The following is a 20112-nucleotide window of genomic DNA, read 5'->3' on the forward strand; positions in this document are numbered from 1 at the left end:
CTATTCAGTCCATGGGATGGTGTCACTCACATCCAGCTGTCTTCCTTCTGCCTCAGTGGTTTTTCCTCACAGATGCACCCAAAGGTGTTTATTAATGTGATCAAGTTGACAATAGAAATTCAATACTATGTTTATCACTTGGTGTCTGTAGTGTGCTAGATAGAAATGTACAGAATTATGCAGTGCATTGGATTTAGTTTGGGTCCTGTGCTGCAGAGATGCAATGAGCTGCCAAGGACTATCCCTTTGGTAAGCTGTGGAGCTACTTTCAGATTCCTTGTTGCTTTTCAGTGGCCCCCTCTTTCCAGTCTAGCCCACTGTGTTCAATACTATGTGAAAAGTCCCTTCCTCCTTACAAAGAAAGTACAGCTCATTATTTTGAAGGTTGTGTTTTTTTCTCTCTCTGAGACAGGGTTTCTCTGTGCATCTCTGGCTGTCCTGGAACTTGATCTGTGGATCAGGATAGCCTTGAACCTGCCCTTGCCTCCTGAGTGCTGGGATTAAGGTTCATGCCATTACTGACCCCTGAAGGTTAGGTTTTTTAATTAGTGTATTTTTGGGGCTGAGTGTGAAGAGTGACCAGGAAGAACCTGTTTTTGGCTCTCATGGTGTTCTCCAGCAGGAGAGATGTGTAGGGTAAGAAGATGTAACTATTGTGCTATATTTATGGGACACTTCTTCTCTGCTTCCCGATCCCTTTTGTGCTAGGGACCAGACCCGAGGCCTGGCACATGTGAAAGAAGCGCCCCACTACCCAGCTACGCCTTCAGGTCTCTGTTGCTTGTCCAATATCTCTACTCAGACGCTTGGAAACTATTTCAAATCGGAACGACCCAGATGGAACTGCCAGGTTTCTGATATTTGCATGCTATTGCGGAAACAAAAAATAGAGGACCTAAGATGATGATCACTACTCTGTATTTGGTTTCTCATTGCTTATTAATGATCAGGTCCTTATGCTGAAATGTTTTATCATCTAGTCATGTCCCTTCACTTGGTTGTCATTTCCTTTGTGAGGTGTTTAAAACCTCATTCACTAGTAACCGTTGTTTGACCCTAATAAGGCTTGTCAAGGAAGAAAGGCCTGGTAGATGTAGGAAGTCCTAAAGATGTTCAGTTCTTAACTGTGATTATTTAAGCATTTTAATTTTATGGGTTTTTTTTTTTTGAGAGAGAGAGAGAGAAAGAGAGAGAAAGAGAGAGAGAGAGTGTGTGTGTATGTGTAGGTCAGAGGACAACTTTGGGGGAGTCATTTCTTTCTTTCTGTCATGTGAGTCCTGGGGTACCTTTATGCTCCAAGTCACCATTGCACCGTATTACCTGTGTGGCACAGAGTTCTGAGACTGGAAACTCATTTTGGGCTATCTGACTGCCTCTTATAACCACAGGGGTTCCTTTATGGAGGCTTAGTGGCAGAGGAGAAGAGAAGAGAAAAGCTGGCGAGTACTTAACATTTTTCCTCTTCTCTTTTTGTTTTCGAGACATAGTCACGTATATCTCAGATTGTCCTTGCCTTCACTATATAGCACAGGATGACCTTAAACTTCTGATCCTGCTGTCTCTGCCTTTCAAGTGCTGGTACTATAAGCATGTGCCATTATGCCCAGCTTGTGCAGTGCTGGGGACCTAACCCAGGGTTTTGTGTGGGCACAGAACAAACTGAGCTACATGGCTAGTCCTTTAAATGTGGGTGTATGAGTGTGCCCTAGTGTGGATGGAGGTCAGATCACAGCTTTGTGGGGAGTGGTACCATTCATTTACAGTGTATTAGACTCAGAGCTTGTCCTCGGTATGTTTACCAGGGGTCTGTGAAATGCACAGACCCATGTCTATTATGGCAAAGAATAACAGAAAAGGAAGGTTATGTATGCAACATCATGGAAGGTGAAGACAAGACGATTCAGGGAGTCAGAGTGCCATCAGAGCCCCCAATTTCCCTTATTTGTGTGTGTTTATTATAGAAATTTGGGCACATGTGTATTTTTTAATTTCCTTTCCACCATATGCATGCCGCTTTCTAGACCCATTTTTCAGGCCGAGATGGTGTTCTTTGGGTGTAGCTAGTCTTTGACTGCAAAGACAATGACTTATTGTTGTGGCATTTTCTTTTTTTCCTTCAAAGACAATAGCTTTACCATTTAATAATTCAGGTTATTCAATTTATTCCCATTCTGAACTTTTAGCACATAACGTATCAGGAGATTTAAAAGAGAATTTAAGACACAGTCTTTCTCTTGTCTGTCAAGATTTGTAGAAGGGATACACGTCATAAGAACATAGCTGGTGAAGACATTAAAATGAGGTTCTTAGGTCAAGTGTGATTCAGTGCCAGTATTTGTGAGAGTTCAGATTAAAGGAGGGTCATCCAGCGTGAGTGCCCAGGGAAGACTCAGTACGTGATGAGAGAAATATGTCACATAAAGTAGTAAGTGCATGTTTAACTTCAGCAGCTACCCTCAGTTGGCTAACGCGTTCTTTCTAAAGGATCAGTAAGTATTTTTCCTTTACAAAAAACAAACAAAAGGCACAGCCTTAATGACAACAACAAAGTTGATAATATCAGGATCTGAAATGGTCTGAGAGCAGTAGAGAAACATGAGGGTGAGAACAAGCAGTGATAAGCAAAGGGAGAGAGCCTGCTTTAAATGAAGGAACACGTAAAAGCCCCTTTCAAGCAAGGCTGCCTTTCCTTGTATTTTGTGGTTGAGTGTTTTGTATTAAGATACTGATCTGTAACTTCCTTGAGCCGGTTATCATTTACCATTTAATATGCAATGATATTTTTTACTTAATTGGAAAATTTTATTGAACTGAATTCTGATCTTTTTAAAAGGCAGCTTTGTAAGTTTTCAGATCTCATCTCAAAAAGTAGTTTTTAAAAATTAGTTCAGAACTAAGGATTATGACTTAGAGACACCCGAGTGTTTTCTACCGGAGATCCTCCATCTTCTCTCTCAGTGAAGAAGTGGATCATAAATGTTTATACCTAGTTGTATGTATCTGCCTTTCAAAATGATTATAGTCTGATGGTGAATTTCTTAAGCTGTAAGATTATCAGAAGATTCTAGTTCAAAAGCATAGTATGTTCAATGAAAAGAGAATAGATTTCTTTTGAGATTAAGCAGTTTATCTTTCACTGTTGAATGCCTACCTAGTCTCTCTTTCAGCAAAAACACGGACTAAAATTCTGTAGCGTGAGTTGTCTTAAAGGTGGAAAGCTCATGTCTGAATTTGAGTAGCCTGAGCACTTACTACACACGTCATTGTTTTTTAGGACTAAATGTAAAATGGACAAAGCTCGAACGTGAGGGTATTTAAATGCTTCTCAGAATTTCCTGGTTCACGTGTTATGATATTGAACTCTTTAGTTCTGGGCTTTAATTTGAGCCTGGTGCCGACCTGATGCTGTGCAGGGACACTCATTGCGTCCCTCCATTCAGCGCCTCTAATTACCCCACTTCCTGGGGAGCTTGCCCAGACCTGGGCATGAATGTGTCTGCTATTAGAATATGGGGCTTCTCTGTTCCATGTAGTGAGGTAGTTTTTGATATCAGATTTATGCATGGATGAACCGAGGAGGGGAGGGAGGTGTATCACAGAAATTGTTTGCTCAGACAGTGGGTGAGGCATGCGGAATTAATGGAGTCACGGCTAATACAGACACTGAGCCTTTTTGTAGCAGTGTTGTTATTTTAGCGGATATTTGCAAAGAAATTCACTTCCATGCGTAACTGTGTTTGCGTCTGCTTATGGGTGGTTGTAATTTTTTCTACAGAGCATCTGCTAACGCAGGATTTGTCTCCTTAGGTTCATGTGAAAATGGCGGACGAGGCTGTCTGTGTTGGCCCAGCTCCCACCAGTAAAAGCTACCTCAACATGGATGCCATCATGGAAGCCATTAGGAAAACCAGGGCCCAAGCTGTGAGTCTGAATGAACCTGTCTTTTGCAGCTGTTTCCTATGCAGCGAGCGCAGAGCTGGAGTGTGTATTGGAGAACACCAGAGTGACTGAGATGCTGTTGCAGTAGTTTGTGTCTCCTGCGTTCAGTGTGGCCGGATTCACTCCTGGAAATCAAAGGCTTCGCAGCATCTGGCAGTGCTGGTGGCTGCGGCTGCAGGTGGCTGCCGGGCTCAGCTCTCACACCAGGGAGCGGCTTCAGTTCAGTTCCACATTTGCTAGCAAGAAAGAAATCCCAATTAGTTCTGAGCATTAACCCTTTCAGTGTAATAAGAGCATTAAAAACAAAAACAAGAAACCCCCAAAGATCCCAACCTCCTGTTCTGAAAAGACTGTTTAAATTTCAATTTAGTCATTTAAAAATTGTCCACACTCATTTGCATTGCTAGAAATAAAAACGGTGTATTTGCTAATTATCCCAGTTTGTTAGTGTCAACAAAATGCTAATCACTTACACTGGTAAATCCTTTCCCCCACCCCAATTTCGGTCGGATGGAGAGGAATCCAAGGAAAAAACTAATTTCTGACATCAGCTATAGTAATTTTTGTTTTTAACCAGAGGACCAACTATACATTTAATATTAAAACAGAGTTATTGCCACAGCTGGATGGAAGCAGCCAGCACCTGGCTCTGCTTGTTTCTATAAAAAGAAATGCTTAAACAAAGCCCTGTTCTACGCCTCCATATTGAGGATGCTTACAGCGTCTTAGCACTTAACAGAAGTAAAACTTGTGATGTCTTAACTCTTGCTTGTCAGAACACGGCATTCTCCATTCAAATGGAGTGATGGAGTGAAGGTCTCTTCCTGTTGGGCAGTGTGTAAGTCACTCTGTCCCACGTCGCTTGGTTCTCAAGTGTCAGATTTGTCCCTGTTTCAGGCTCAGACTCTGGCTCCTCAGGAACCCGTCCATCCTTTCAGCAGAAGTATTTTACTAGGGATTGCTCCAGCGCTGACTGCTGGTGTGGCTTGGGGCTGGCTGTGTAAGAGAGTGAAAGAGATGAGGACGCGGGTTAGAGTGTACGCTGTTGCCTGTGGGGAGAAAGCACAGAGGTGATGACCAGACTGGGAGTGAGGGAGGAATAGATACCAAAAGAAAAAATAAAGTAGAAGTTGAAGCAGACCTCCATTGGAGTGCAGTTGGCAGAGGCTCTGGGAGTGTTAGAACACCTTCTGCTATTGGGAATAAGGTGTACTGTGTGGCTAAGAGCTTGGGCTCTCATTCATTCATTCATTCATTCATTCAGGCAGGGTCTCTCTACATAGCCCTGGCTGTCCTGGAACTCACTGTGTAGACCAGGCTGGCCTGTTTCCCGAGTACCACTGTACCTGACAAATGTGGGCTCTGGAGAACTGTCATTGTGGAGGTTTTCATCTATTTTGTCCACAGTTTGTAGATCATAACTCTGTGACCCTCTTGCCCTTGTGAAGTTCTCTAAGCCTGTGGACCAGCCGCAGGAAAAGTCAAGTGAGTGTCTGTTGGATAGCGTAGACAAATGCAGCTGGTCAGGACAGAGACACAGATGCCATTGTGGCCTGCCTGGTGAGAGAACAAAGGAAAAGAGCAATAGAACCAGTCTGTGAGGAAGTCACCTTCAACCATGCAGAATACTGAGTATCCTGTGGCTCAGGCAGATTTACAGCATCATAATGTTACAAGAACCTTTTCTTTTCATTCCTAAGGTACACCCAGGTTACGGATTCCTGTCAGAAAACAAAGAGTTTGCAAGGAGTTTGGTAAGTCTATAACAAGCAGAAATGATTGCCCTATTTCAGAAAGCAGTGTAGAGATATGGACTCCTGAACTATAGAATTCTGATTGATTTACTGACTCTTTGATAATTGTTAAAAGTGAATGTTTTCATTCTGTAATCTAGGTCCTGATAGTAATTAAAAGAATGGAAAAGAGCCGGGTGGTGATGGCGCACACATTTGGTCCCAGCACTCGGGGGGCAGAGGCAGGTGGATCTCTGTGAGTTCAAGACCAGTCTGTCTATTGCGAGTTTCAGGACAGCCAGGGCTACACAGAGAAACTGTATCTCAAAAAAAAAAAAGTAGAATTAAAGTCACTTATTTCAATCAATTTGTTACTCTATTTGACCTTTGAATTTTAAAATTAAAAATTTCAGATTTTAAGTGTGGGACTTGAGAGAAGGCCCGGTGGTTAAGAGCGTATGCCACTGTTGCAGAAGACCCAGATTTGTTCACTGAAACCCACACTGTGCGCCTTATCCTCTGGTGACTCTCGCTCCTGTAGTAAGAAGAGTGGGCTGCGTCCCACTGCCCAGCTAGCTTATACCTGAAGTAACCACACAGAAACTGTATTAATTAAACTACTGCCTGGTCCATTATCTCTAGCCTCTTATTGGCTAACTCTCACATATTAGTTTAACCCATCTCCATTAATGTGTATTGCCACTTGACTGTGGCTTACCGGCATGAGTCTAACCAGATTCCGTCAAGGACTCCAGAAGGATATAATATTACCTAAGTAAACAAGAAATAAGCAACTTCCAAAACTGTAAAAATGACAGAGACATCTTGCTGCCTGTACAGTCACCCAAAGTTATTTTGTACTGTTGGGGCATCCATCTTCATCCTACAGGCCCATAGTATCCAGCAGACTTGTTTTCTTTTCTTTTTCATTTTTTTTGTGGTTTTTCAAGACTGGGTTTCTCTGAAGCTTTGGAGCCTGTCCTGGAACTAGCTCTTGTAGACTAGGCTGGCCTCGAACTCACAGAGATCTGCCTGCCTCTGCCTCCCAAGTGCTGAGATTAAAGGCGTGCGCCACCACTGCCTGGCAGCATCCTGCTTTTTATAAATAAAGTTTTATTCAGACCCACTCATGCCCATTCATTTATATACTTGTCTCTGGCTGCTTTTGTCCCGGAACAACAGAGATCAGTGGCCTGCCCAGCCCCCAAATACATGTCTTATAGCCCTTTTAGAAGTTGGAAATTCCAGGCATGGATGAATGCAATGGTATGGCTAGTGTGATGGTCGTTGTCCTAGTTAGTTTCCATTGCTGTGATCACCAGTGTGATGGTCATTGTCCTAGTTACTGTTTCCATTGCTGTGATCACCAGTGTGATGGTCATTGTCCTAGTCAATGTTTCCATTGCTGTGATCGCCAGTGTGATGGTCATTGTCCTAGTTACTGTTTCCATTGCTGTGATCACCAGTGTGATGGTCATTGTCCTAGTTACTGTTTCCATTGCTGTGATCACCAGTGTGATGGTCATTGTCCTAGTCAATGTTTCCATTGCTGTGATCACCAGTGTGATGGTCATTGTCCTAGTTACTGTTTCCATTGCTGTGATCACCAGTGTGATGGTCATTGTCCTAGTTACTGTTTCCATTGCTGTGATCACCAGTGTGATGGTCATTGTCCTAGTCAATGTTTCCATTGCTGTGATCACCAGTGTGATGGTCATTGTCCTAGTTACTGTTTCCATTGCTGTGATCACCAGTGTGATGGTCATTGTCCTAGTCAATGTTTCCATTGCTGTGATCACCAGTGTGATGGTCATTGTCCTAGTTACTGTTTCCATTGCTGTGATCACCAGTGTGATGGTCATTGTCCTAGTCAATGTTTCCATTGCTGTGATCACCAGTGTGATGGTCATTGTCCTAGTTACTGTTTCCATTGCTGTGATCACCAGTGTGATGGTCATTGTCCTAGTCAATGTTTCCATTGCTGTGATCACCAGTGTGATGGTCATTGTCCTAGTCAATGTTTCCATTGCTGTGATCACCAGTGTGATGGTCATTGTCCTAGTCAATGTTTCCATTGCTGTGATCACCAGTGTGATGGTCATTGTCCTAGTTAATGTTTCCATTGCTGTGATCACCAGTGTGATGGTCATTGTCCTAGTTACTGTTTCCATTGCTGTGATCACCAGTGTGATGGCCGTTTTCCTAGTTACTGTTTCCATTGCTGTGATCAAACACTATGATGACAAAGCAAGTTGGGAGGAAAGGGTTTATCAGGCTCACACTTCAGCATTGGGGTTTATCGCTGAAGGAAGTCTGGACAGGAACACAAACAGGGCAGGATCCTGTAGGCAGGAGCTGATGCAGAGCCATGGAGGATGCTGCTTACTGGCCTGCTTCCCAGGGCTTGCGCATCCCCACCTTCTTACAGAACCCAGGTGTAGCAAGCTTTCTGGTCAGACTTTCTTGAACCGTCAGCCCACAAATAATGACTCAGAGATTTATTATTAATTATGAAAGCTTGGCCTTAGCTTAGACTTTCTTCCAGCTAACTCTTATAATGCAACCTGTCTTTATTAACTCACATTCTGCCACATGGCTCTTTAACCTCTGTTCTGTACTGTATGTCCAGTTCTTCAGAGTCTCTGGGGAAATCTGTGCACCTATATTCTTTCTCCTCTTCCTCTCTCTCTGTCTGGAAGTCCTGCCTAGCTATTGGCCATTCACCTTTTTATTGCACCAAACACAGCTATACGTCATCACACAGTGTACAAATACCCCACAGCACCCAGGAACAAGTACTCTCCATGGGCTGGGCCCACCTCCATTGATCACTAAATGAGAAAATACCTTACAGCTGGATCTCATTTAGACATTTCCTCATCTGAGGCTCCTTCCTCTGATGACTCTAGTTTGTGGCAAGGTGACACACAAAACCAGCCAGGACAACCAACTTCTGGTCAGCCTGACACACAAACATATCACTACTGTGCCATATCCCTTCCTTTCTTATTCATCCCCAAGATGTCACATTAAAATCATAAATAATTTTTAAAAATCCCACAGTCTTTATCAATTCATACTTATTAAAATCTCTGTCTCTTTAAAATTCCAACCTCTTTTAAAAGTTTAAGTCTTTCAGCTGTGGGCTCCTTTAAAAATCAAAATTGCTTTCTTCAAGAGGGAAGAACTAGGGCACTGTCACAATCTGAAGCAAAATCAAACTCCAACAGTATAAATAACCCAATATCCAATTATCTGGGATTCACTCATGACCTTTTGAACTCTTCCTTGGGTCGCTTCTCTAGCTTTGCCCTCTGCAACACTATTTTTCCTCTAGGCTCCGGCAGGCTGCACTCCACTGCTGCTACGGTTCTTCCCACCATAGAAAGATGGGTTTGGACCCCAAAGACTTGGTATTTTCTCTGCTTTGAAAATTTGTAGCTCATAATTAAGGAGCCCTCTTCCTTTTTTGTGTGCATCAGGACAAGATTCATATCTGGCATATAATTTCCCTAACATAAAATATGGTCCCATCAGAGCTTACCATTTAAGATGTGTAGGTGGAAGTTTCCTGTCTTGGCTGCCCAGTACCAAGTAACCACTCTGAGGCTTATATTAATTGTAAATGCTTGGCCAATAGCTAAGGCTTTTTACTAATTAGCTCTTACATTTTAACCTATATTCCTTATTTACGCTCTGCCATGTGGCAGTACCTTTATTAGCATCGCACGTTCCCTCTCCTGCTTGCTCTGTATCTGACTGGCAACTCTCAACTCTGCCTACAAAGATGCTTTTTAAAGAATATCTGGTCCTGGGTCTGGAGAGATGGCTCAGCGGTTAAGGGCATTGACAGCTCTTTCAGAGGACCCAGGTTCAATCCCAGCCACCCGCATGGCAGCTAACAATTGTCTGTAGCTCCAGGATCTGACACCCTCACACAGACATGTATATAGGCAAAACACTAATGCACATAAAATAAAAATAAATAAATTATTTAGAAAATAAATATCTTGTCCTTTTGGTGAGTGTCATAGAAACAGCACAAAGGGAATTGCTTATAGGGTTATGTTGTATTGTGAGAACATTGTGTTCCCATGATTTTTTTTATATACTTAGAAATTGGCTGACTTCCAGTGCCACTGTGGTGGATTGTCACATTGGTGACAATTTTTGTTGAGAAAGACTAACAGATTCTTAATCTGGGTATTTATGTGTGTATGTGCATGTGATATGTGTGTATGATAGTGTATGGGTGTGTGTGCTGCAAATGGAATCCAAGGCCTTGTGCATATTAGGCAAGTACTCTATTGATGAGCTATACCCTCAGACCCTAATCTCTGTATTTTTAACTTGATACTGTGAAGTTCCTGTTTTTGAAGTAATATACCTTATGTTTGGAATTTAATCAAATATGGATATTTTCATTTATTTTTGGTTTTGTTTATTGTCCAATAAACCAAGGTATTTTTAATAGAATAAACATTTGTGCTTTTCAATTTAATATGTTTTATGTAATTTTTATAACCGAACTGCTTCAGTGTTTTCTGAACACATGATACGTATTTGTTGTGGATACTATAAGGTTGAGCACACTGGTATATGCTTTGAATCCTAGCACTTGGTTGGCAGAGGCCAGTGTGTCTCTTTGAATTTGAGGCCAGCCTGGTGTACGTGGAGAGTTCTAGGCCAGGGCCACATAATGAGATCAGTCATACAATGAATGCCTGGCATGATGGCCTAATGGATAACGCATGTGTTGCCAAGTCTAATGAGACCCACATAGTGGAAAGAGAGAAGCTTCTACCAGTTGTCCTCTGACTTCCATAAATGTGTGATAGCATGCCTGCCTCCGAACACACACACACACAAGTAAATGTCATAAAATAAAAAATGAAGGCACACAATAGTTCCATTTCCCAATACTTACAGGTATGTATTCCTATACCTACATAGGGATATAACATCCCTGTGGCAGAACACTGATGAGATTGTAGCTTTAATCCTAAGTATGGACTCAAACCCTCAAGCATAATTTTTTTTAGTTTCATTGAATACATACCTGTGTGTGTGTGTGTGTGTGTGTGTGTGTGTGTGTGCGCACGCACGTGTGGTGTCAGAGGACAACATGTGGGAGTGGTTCTCTCCTTCCTCCATGCATGTTCTGAGGATAGACCTTTGGTAAATCCTTTATCTATTGAGCCATTTCACTGGTTCTGAGAATTATTTCATTCAGTTTATGACAGTGAGATCAGATTATGTGATTCTCTACTGCACATGATTTGAATAAAATCATGTCTCTTTGCTGCTTTGTTTTGAGACAGGATCTTACTATCTAGGCTTGGCTGACCTGCACTTGCTATAGACCAGGTTGGCTTCAAACTCTTAGAGATCTGACTCCCATGTGCCATCACACACCTTTATAGACAGCCATGCTGTTGGGGTCAGCACCACTGTCGAGTTCCTGCCCTGCTGCAGCTCTTGTTCTCCTTGGATTCCTGCTCTGACTTCTCTCACTGTAACCTCTAAGAGGAGAACAAATCCTTTCCTCCCAAAGTTGCTATTGGTAATGGTGCCTATCACAGCAACAGGAGAAAACCAGGACAGCAACATCGTCCTAAACATAGACTGAAGCTTGTTGCTGCTGCTATTAGATCTGTCCACAGACTCGCACAGCCATTGGGGCCATTGCTTGTGAGCATGTGCTAATATCCCTCCCCCATGGTTTTGTATGTAAAAATTTAAGTGATGCAGAAAAAAGAATTAGAGTATGTATTTACATGCTGAAATATTTTGCTATATTTGCTTTTTAATGTCTTTGTCTTTTCTATGTTTATTTTTCAACCCCTGCTATTTAAAATTTTTTTACTTTAAATTGTATGTAATCGTCAGTTCCAGTCTTCAGTTCAGCATTTAGTAAAAAAAAATTTAATGCTTATTTGTAGTTGCTTATTTATTTTTGTGGTAAAGAGGCTTTATTGAAATATACTGGTATTCAGTTAAGTGCCCCCACAGTAATTTACTCCCCGCTTAGGTGCACGCTCCTAACATCATAATCACAGGAAATCATGATCAGGAGGAAGGGTGTGTCTTTCAGCTCTGAGGATTCCACGTGCCCCTGGCTTTTCTCCTTCCTGCCCCTTCCCACCCCTTCCCTCTTCCCTCTAGGCAACTGGGACCCACTTTATGTTATTGTACGTTGTTTTGCCTTGCTAGAATTTTATACAGATGGAATCATACGGGATGTATTCAATTTGGATGAGTTCCCCGTTTTCTTTCTTTCTTTCTTTCTTTCTTTCTTTCTTTTTTTACTAAGCAAATTTATTTTGTTATTGATCGTTGTTTAATACCAGTATGAAATTAATTTGGTCTCGTTTCTGAGTCATATATTCTCCTGTAAGGGTAAGTCAGTTTTACTTGTGACCATTTGTGTATTGCTGGTCATTTGAATGCTTTTCTTTTAGCTATTACAAGTGAGCATGCTCAGAACAGTTGACTTTCTGAACACTCACTTTCAGTTGTGTTTGCTAAACATAAGTAGCAAGTATCACTTTTGTTAAAATCTGAGTGCTAGGAGGAATAGTTGTATATCTCTACTAATAGTTGCTCAATATTCTTGCCGTACTTCTGTCTTAGTGGTGTTTCATGGTGTTTTTGATTTGAATTTGTTTGATGATTAATGATGTTAGCTGGGTTTGTAATGTTGTTATTGAGTAAATGATATAGAGTTGTTTGCATTCTGGCTATTTTTTTTTTTTTTTGGGTACATATCATTGCTAATGTTCTCGCATCATGAGTTTCCTCTTTACTCTGTCAATGCAACTGAGGGTTGTATCCCAATAGACCCACTGCAAGTTGAAGACACTGTTAGGGAAAAATGTACTTAGTCCATCTAGCCGCCACACATCATGGTTCAGCAACCCAGGACACTGTGGGCTTCCATAGACTTCTGGTGTTTCTTTCTGTGGTCCTGGAGGCAAACACCATAACAGGCTTGTTTTGCAGGCTGTTAGAGATCAAAAGACCATGCTTGCAGGTCTTCTATGGCATGTAGGGGAAGCTTTTCTGAAAAACAAAAACAAAAACAAACAACTGCTCTTCATTGTGTGCAGTAAGAATTTTCTCATTAAGTCATGGTGAGCTTATGGGTTTTGTTACTGTATTATTTTACTTTGGGCTAAAGTAAGAGGTGAATGCTGTATGTTGATATTTATATTAAATCTTAAAATATAATGACATAGTTTCTGATTCTTGTGCTAAACTTTATGAAATAATCACTGTAGACCACATAGAAAATGGGGCCTGTTTCAACTATAAATAAAATACATTTAAATTTTCCTTAATTTGTTTAAAACTCTTGTCTTTGATTAGAAGAATCAAATAAGATCATCTCATTTGAACATGTATGTCATTTTTCCCTCTCATTAGCATTTCTGACTCATTTGCCTCAGACATTATCTGCAGATTTTGTTTGTTTCTCATTGATAGAAAGGCGGAGGTGCTTTTTAATCCTTTCTCATCAGGACTTTCCTTGTCCTTGCTTGCTGTCTTAACACAGCAACAAGAGAAGTTGCTGAGTTAAGATCTGAAATTCGGGAAATCACTGTAGAAAGATCATTTTGAGAATTATCTTGTGTTTTTGTGTTATTAAGCTAATTTTAATTCTGTTTTATAGAACTTTCTTTTAAAATTGATTGTTATTGCTGTATTTGCGTCCAACTCCTAGGTTTAGAATTCAGTAGGAAAGACTTTTCAAGTGAAAGGAGTAAGTTGAGGATTTCATTGGATTAAATGAAGTAACATTAATTATCACTTTTCCATGTGGCTGGTGATTCTTCCTGGCCAGCTCCACGTTCATTCTAAAATTAAGCTTTTAAGTGCATGCTGTCTAAAAACGGCAAAGAAGCAGAAATAATGAGATGACATTGGGCCTTTGTTTTGGACTGGACTTTATCTAAGAATATTATTAGTTGCAAGGCACCGGTTGGAGATGGTGTTTGGCATGCTGGCATGTCAGGGAAGAGGGTGTGATTTTCCGTGAGCCGATCTGCCGAGCATTCCTGTGCTGCCACTGGATAGGCGACATGCCTTTCACTCCGTAGCTTGTTGTTTGTAGATGGCAAGAGAAATAAGAGCACATTATAGGCTAAGAAGAATGTGTTGCACTTCTTAACCACAATGTTTTATTTATAAGGAATTGTTTTGACTAATTAATAACAACTCTCACATATGTCATTGCTGGTAAAAATGCCATAGTTTAGAGAAAATATGTTGAGTGTGAGCAGAATTGATTACACCCTGCACTCACTCTGTGATGATGGCGCATTGCATTAGTGAAGCATAGATGGGCTCAGGGTTTGGAATTAACTTGTAATGACATCATGTTTAGAAGGCTCAGTTGGTTTTAGAAATACAAACAAAATTAGTTTTAAACTAATTGCTGAAGCTGGGTGGTTGATACCTAGGGATCCATTATAGTATAAAGCCTACTTTTGATTGTGTCTGAAGTTTTTCATTTAAGAAAATTTATAAAAGGAAGCACAGTGTGTTTCCACATCTTCTGTTCTGGGCTGCCAGGCTGACGACAGGAGAGATGAGATTCAGCAGTAACTCATTTTGGACTTGGAGACGGTAATGCTCTCTTCCACACCAAGCCCAGGTTGTTTTCCTCATTGTTTTTGATATGTTCCCTGTTGTTAAAGATGCAGGTTTCACTTACCTTCAGTCTTTATATGTTCAGGAACAGAGAAAGAGTACAGGGTTTTGTCATTTTTCTAATTGCTAGTGAACAGAAACCAAAATAACTCAAACAGGATATGCTGTCAAAAGCCTTAGCTCTTTCCACTCGAGGTGTGTCTTTATTGACTGAACATTATTACCATTAGAGTGGGAGGAGATACACAAAAGGAAATAGTCCCTATGATGTCAGCTCTTACAGTCAGCGCCCCGCCCCCACCCCACTGTTTAAAAAGCTTTATGCAGCTGGGCTTAGTGGTGCTTGCTTGGAATTGTAGCACTCGGGAGGCGGAAGCAGGCAGACTGCTGAGAGTTCAAGGCTAACCTGGTCTACGGGCAGACCTAAGCAAGCCTAAGCAAGCAACAACAGATAACAGTGACAGAATTCTAGAGTTTAATTTAAAGCAGGAAGCACTGAATCCCAGTGTCCCTTTGAATCCTGCCAGTAGACGGCTGCTGCTGGGGGCTTTCTCCACGCTGTGCTGTTACAGTGAGTGCTTGGAGTAGAGCAAACAAAGACAATTATCATCATCTCCAGGGCCAGTTAGTTGCCACATACAAAATATTGGAATTTGATTCATTTGTGTTTTATATATAATAGAATAAATTTTTGAGAAATGTAGTCCTTATTTTTTTCATACTACCAAAATCTTACTAATACTTCTGTCTCATGGAATAACCATTAACTCTTGAGGCAGCTGAGAAAAACTGATGTAATAGGATCAGCAGCAGCTGCTATTGGTGGTGGTGGTGGTGGTGGTGTGTGTGTGTGTATGTGTGTGTGTGTGTGTGTGTGTGTGTGTGTGAGAGAGAGAGAGAGAGAGAGAGAGAGAGAGAGAGAGAGAGAGAAAATTTTCCAGGAACCAAACAGGTGAAAAGACTTGAACTCCCCTAGCAAAGGCTTAAATTGTGTGTGGAATGCTTCATTGGGTAACAAGACTGCAAAGAGACCTTTATCTCACTTATTTAGGCTTCTTCCTGGTAGAAATGGGTAGAGAGCAGGAACACAGCATGCACTGGTGCCAGTCCTGAGTGGGACCCACTGTGCTGCGCCTCAGGTCTTCCAGGTAGTCAGTGAGATGGAGCCCAGTGAGAAACCACGTGTAGAGCACACCAGGTAAGGCACATTTAGTGCCCACAGAGAGGCAGAATAAGCACAAAGATAGGCCTGGTCCCCAAGGCTTAGAAAGAGGTCACTGTTGAGTTTGGGTGGCACATACCTCACGTCCCAGTGCAGCTAAGGTTGTATATTTAGGGTTCCACTTGCTTTCCTGGGCTGAACTGTTAAAGGACCTTCCTTATCAGGAGAGGCATGGACAAAGCCTGCGCTGTTGTGGACAATGTCTTCTTAATGGAACGCCGCATTTCTGGTACATGCTGTGGGGAAATTTTAGACAACATGGGAGCTTTCTGATGTGGGTGCTGGGAACTGAACCCTGGTTCCCTGTAGTAAGTGTAGTAACTGCTGAGCAATCTCTCGCTGAAGCTGACCACATGTATAGTAGTGTTTTTGCAAAATGATTTTAGCCACTGCAATGTGAAAATTTCCTGCTTGTCTCTGATTACTGAGAGTGGCAGCAGTGTGGTGTTAGTGTTCTGCAGCCAGTTTTAATTGATGTCGAATCATGCACACAGGGTAAATAAAAAGGTTGCAGGCATCTAGTGAGCATTTCCCTTTAATGTGCTCATTAGCGGTGGCAAGCCCAGGTTTCAGCACTGTCAGTCATTCACATTCCACTGCGCGAGCTGCTCTGTTCTGCAGTAGCTTCTACGGATGATGACTGTGTAGCAGGAATAAACAGAGCAGAGGAGCTGAGGCCTTGCAGTGTGTGCTGAAGCCGCCGAGGACCTCTGAGTAGCCATGCAGGCAGCAGGCTGACTCCTGCTCAGGTCTCCTTTCTGAGACTACCTCTTCCTCTCCTCCTCCCCAAATGCTTTCACATGCCAGGCTGTCTGAAGCAAGAATACTGTTACTCCACATGGGGCGTGAACCGGCCCAGGATCCTCCTGCTTCCAAGCTATTCAGCTCAGCTGACTGTTTCCAGAGTTGAGGGCTTGTTAGGCTTTGAATCTCATAGGTTTTTGGATGAGTGCTTGGGATCATTGTGGAAATTATTTTGGGGACTCACCCTGCGATTGCTGATAGCTGTTGGAAGCTCGCAAGGTCAGTAAAGGAGAACTGGCTTCCAAGCCTGTGGTCTGTGTCATCAGACATGGGGATAGGTTGCTTACTGATGTCATGTAACTGTATTAAAACCTTGATATTTTATAATGGAGTATTTCTGAGACATGGGATTTTATTACAGGTCACTTTGTAACAAGATGGAGCAGTGTGAGAATTCATTAGCCCATCTCTCTTGATTTTTAAATATATTTTAAATTATTTTGTGGTCAGAACTTCAGCTTATTACAAGAAAATGAGTTTTAATGTTATCAGTTACGTATACGGGTACTCATCACGCTTTGTCTATGTATTTGTGTACTTATTGTTGTAGCACTAGCCCAAACATCCAATTTAAGAAATTTGTTCAGGGACTACGTAGGCAGCTCAGTGATTAAGAGCTCTTATTGCTCAGCCGAGGACTTGGGTTTAGATCCTAGCGCCCACATTGGGCAGCTCACTGTTACCTTCAATTATAGTTCCAGGGGTTCTGACGTCTTCTTCTGACTTCCACAGGAGCCTGCATGCACACGGTGTACATATAGATAAGAAGGCACACACACATATACATAAAATGGAAATAGATCTGAACAAAAAAAACTTGTTTGGAACTCATGGTTAGAGTCTGAAGTCAGTGAATATGTACCGCACAGTACTGAAGAGTCTATTCGGGTCAGAGGTTGATGACCAGACATGTGGCTGGCCCTTGGGTCACGTTAGCTTTTGTTGGGAAAGCTTTTATAGTTGAACAATGTGCTTTGCAAAGTTTCTGTATGTGAGAAGATAAAACTGAAGATCTTGGGAATATTAGTCTGTTAATGTTTTGACCATGCAGCCATGTAAACGTATGGCAGTGAATTTGACCTCCATGACCCCCTGAAGTGATTCACTGTGGTTCCTTGCCAGATTAAAGCCACGCAGGTTAAGTTCTGGAAAATCACTTTCAAAGTTGTGAGATTTCACAAACTTTGAGTATTTAACTGTCCAAACTGTCATCTGTGTCCATTCTGTGTCCACATTGTGTTAAAAAAAAATGGTAAGTTTCTCAGTCAGTTAGAATTAAAAGAGACATCTGCTTTTAATTGGCGTTTTATTTTCTTCCAAGTCAGTAAAAATTTGGTAAGACATGAATTATCAAATTCTGCAGTGCTAAGCAGCTTGTCAGTTGTCAGTAAGCGCTACTTCCAGCAGCTGTACAGATGGGAGAAGTTAGGGTGCTGACTCATCTAACAGAGTTCTGACTGCGGGTTTGGGGGGCTGAGGTGATGGAGCCGTGGCCGCTCCAGACCGTGAGTCCCCGGCAGGTCGCTTGCAGAGTGAGCGGTCTAGGATTAGGGTAATAGTGTACACGAGGCATCTTCTGCTTCGGCAGTTGATTGCTTGTTAGTAAATGTGCAGTTAAATTCCTTGTGGTAAAAGGTTGAGCCATCTGGAAGTGAGCTTCAAGTTCTGTTCTGATATACATGGCCTTCCTGTGTTGAGGAGGCACTATCTGACTTCTGGAATGGGAGGGTTTACATGGCCCCTGCTGGAAAAGAAAATGATTATTTCTGTTTTTACCACATACACACATCAAATGTAAGGATAAAGGATTCGGTTCCCTTGAGACTCAGACATTTTTAGAACTGAGAAAGACTGAAAATATTGCTGTCATATGGATTACATTCTTGTTTTCTAGTTATCAAAACTAGAACATAACGAAAAAAGCCTCTAAAGTCTTTGAAAATTCACCTGGGAAAGAGCCATTATAACTCTCCTACTTGTTGGTATGAGACTGGAGTTTCTCTTTTCATGATGAATGGTGTTATGTGTTTGGGGGTAGAGTCATGTTTTAAAGGTGGTTCTGTCTTTTATCAACTTTTTTTTTGATTAGTCTTTCGGTATTAATGGACTTCAGTTAAAGTGGGATTTTTTTTTCTTTTCTGTATGTGTGAATACCCTATGAGTATGCTATGTAATTATACATTTTGGCACCAGGAATATTATTGGGTTATGTAATTTGGTTGCAGAAATCTGTGCCAGCTGGGTAGTGGTGATGGTGCACACCTCTAATCCCAGAACTCGGAAGGCAGAGGCAGCCTGGTCTACAAAGTGAGTTCCAGGACAGCCAGAGACCTTGACTCAAAAAGCAAAACAAAACAAAAACCAAAAAAAACAAACAAAGAACAAAAACAAACTGTGCTATCTGTTTAATAGAGGTGGTATTTAAAATATAATAAAATTATAAAATAAAATAGGGTTTTATTTTAGCTTATTTATTTTAGTTTTAAAAAAAGGTGGGTGCTTGGCAAATAAACCCAATATTGGATGTGTGATTAGGAAGTGGCATATTAAATATAAGGGCCAAGTTGAGTTGTTTTTACACAGTTAGGAACACAAGTGAAATACACTAAATTTAGACCTCGTAGTTAAACTGTACAGAACACGTTTCCTTGTCGTTCCAGTACTTGGTAATGTTAAGGCTCATTGCCCCTGTACATTTTTCAAATGGGTGTGCTTCTCAATACATAAGGACTTAATTTACTCCCTGCCAACAAGCCCCAAGGGGATTTTAATAATGGTGGCTGTGGACTACGGACTTGTGCCTCAGTGCTGGCTGCAGCTGCTGTCGCTGTGAGTACCAAGCGGGAGGAGGGGGTTCTCATGACAATTCTGTACTAGTGCTGGGGTGGGTGACTTTGTTTTGGACCCAGAGTATCTTTTATCTAAGACATTTTTTTTCCTTTGAACCATATTTTAATGCTTCTTTATTAAAAATAATTTATATACAAAGCCATATTTCTTTTAATTTAGACTTGTTTTTGTATAAGTTTATTATATAAATATATAATAAAATTACTACTTCTGTTGATAGGTTTGGTCTTATAAGTAAATCCAGTCTATATGCTTATGAATAATACTAGTGAAATATGTATTCTCTGGAGTCAGGTGCTCACAATGACTTCTATACCTGCCTTCCATGGTGCTGTGCTCTCACTTGAGAAGCAGGTGGCAGCTGCGTTTCTCTAAGAAGATGCAAGTGGCCATTCTGACTGCACTTTTGGTCTTGTAGGGCAGTGAGGGCCTACTGTCCTGGGTTGCTAATAATTCCTGTGGTTTCAACTCAGTTTAGTCAGGAATACTTGACTTTCTACTTTGATTTGTGCTTTCTTTGCCTTGTTTTGCATGTAATCCCAGTGATTAAATTGCCGCGTTTTCTTCATTGTGTCATCTTGACACTGCAGTGATCTCCTGACCTGAGACAGTGTGGTTTGAATGAAAATGGCCCTCAGCTGGCCCAATGGGAGTGGCCCTGTTAGGAAATGTGTCACTGAGGGTGGGCTTTGAGATTTCAGAAGCCAGCCCTGCTGCCTGCTGATCCAGATGTAGAGCTCTCAGCTACTTCTCCAGCACCATGACTGCCTGAGTACCACTATGCTTCCCACTTTGATGATAATGGACTGAACCTATGAACCTACAAGGCAGCCCCAGTTAAATGCTGTAGTCATGGTGTCTCTTCACAGCAATAGAAACCCTAAGACAGACCAGTTATCTCTAGAAGGGGCT

At 41.6% G+C, this 20112-nt stretch overlaps 1 protein-coding gene across 1 annotated transcript in view; it reads left to right on the forward strand.

Annotated features, from left to right (window-relative positions):
* The window catches only part of Pcca (propionyl-CoA carboxylase subunit alpha), a 273582-nt gene that overhangs the window by 35151 nt on the left and 218319 nt on the right, over positions 1 to 20112 (forward strand). The window contains exons 5-6 of the mRNA XM_041674725.1: positions 3808 to 3921; positions 5640 to 5693. Of these exons, the coding sequence (XP_041530659.1) occupies positions 3808 to 3921; positions 5640 to 5693 (168 nt within the window). The remainder of the gene's footprint in view (positions 1 to 3807; positions 3922 to 5639; positions 5694 to 20112) is intronic.

Source organism: Microtus oregoni, unplaced genomic scaffold (genome assembly GCF_018167655.1).
Source record: "Microtus oregoni isolate MIOR12 unplaced genomic scaffold, Mior012 000001F_ref0000356, whole genome shotgun sequence".
NCBI lineage: Eukaryota > Metazoa > Chordata > Mammalia > Rodentia > Cricetidae > Microtus > Microtus oregoni.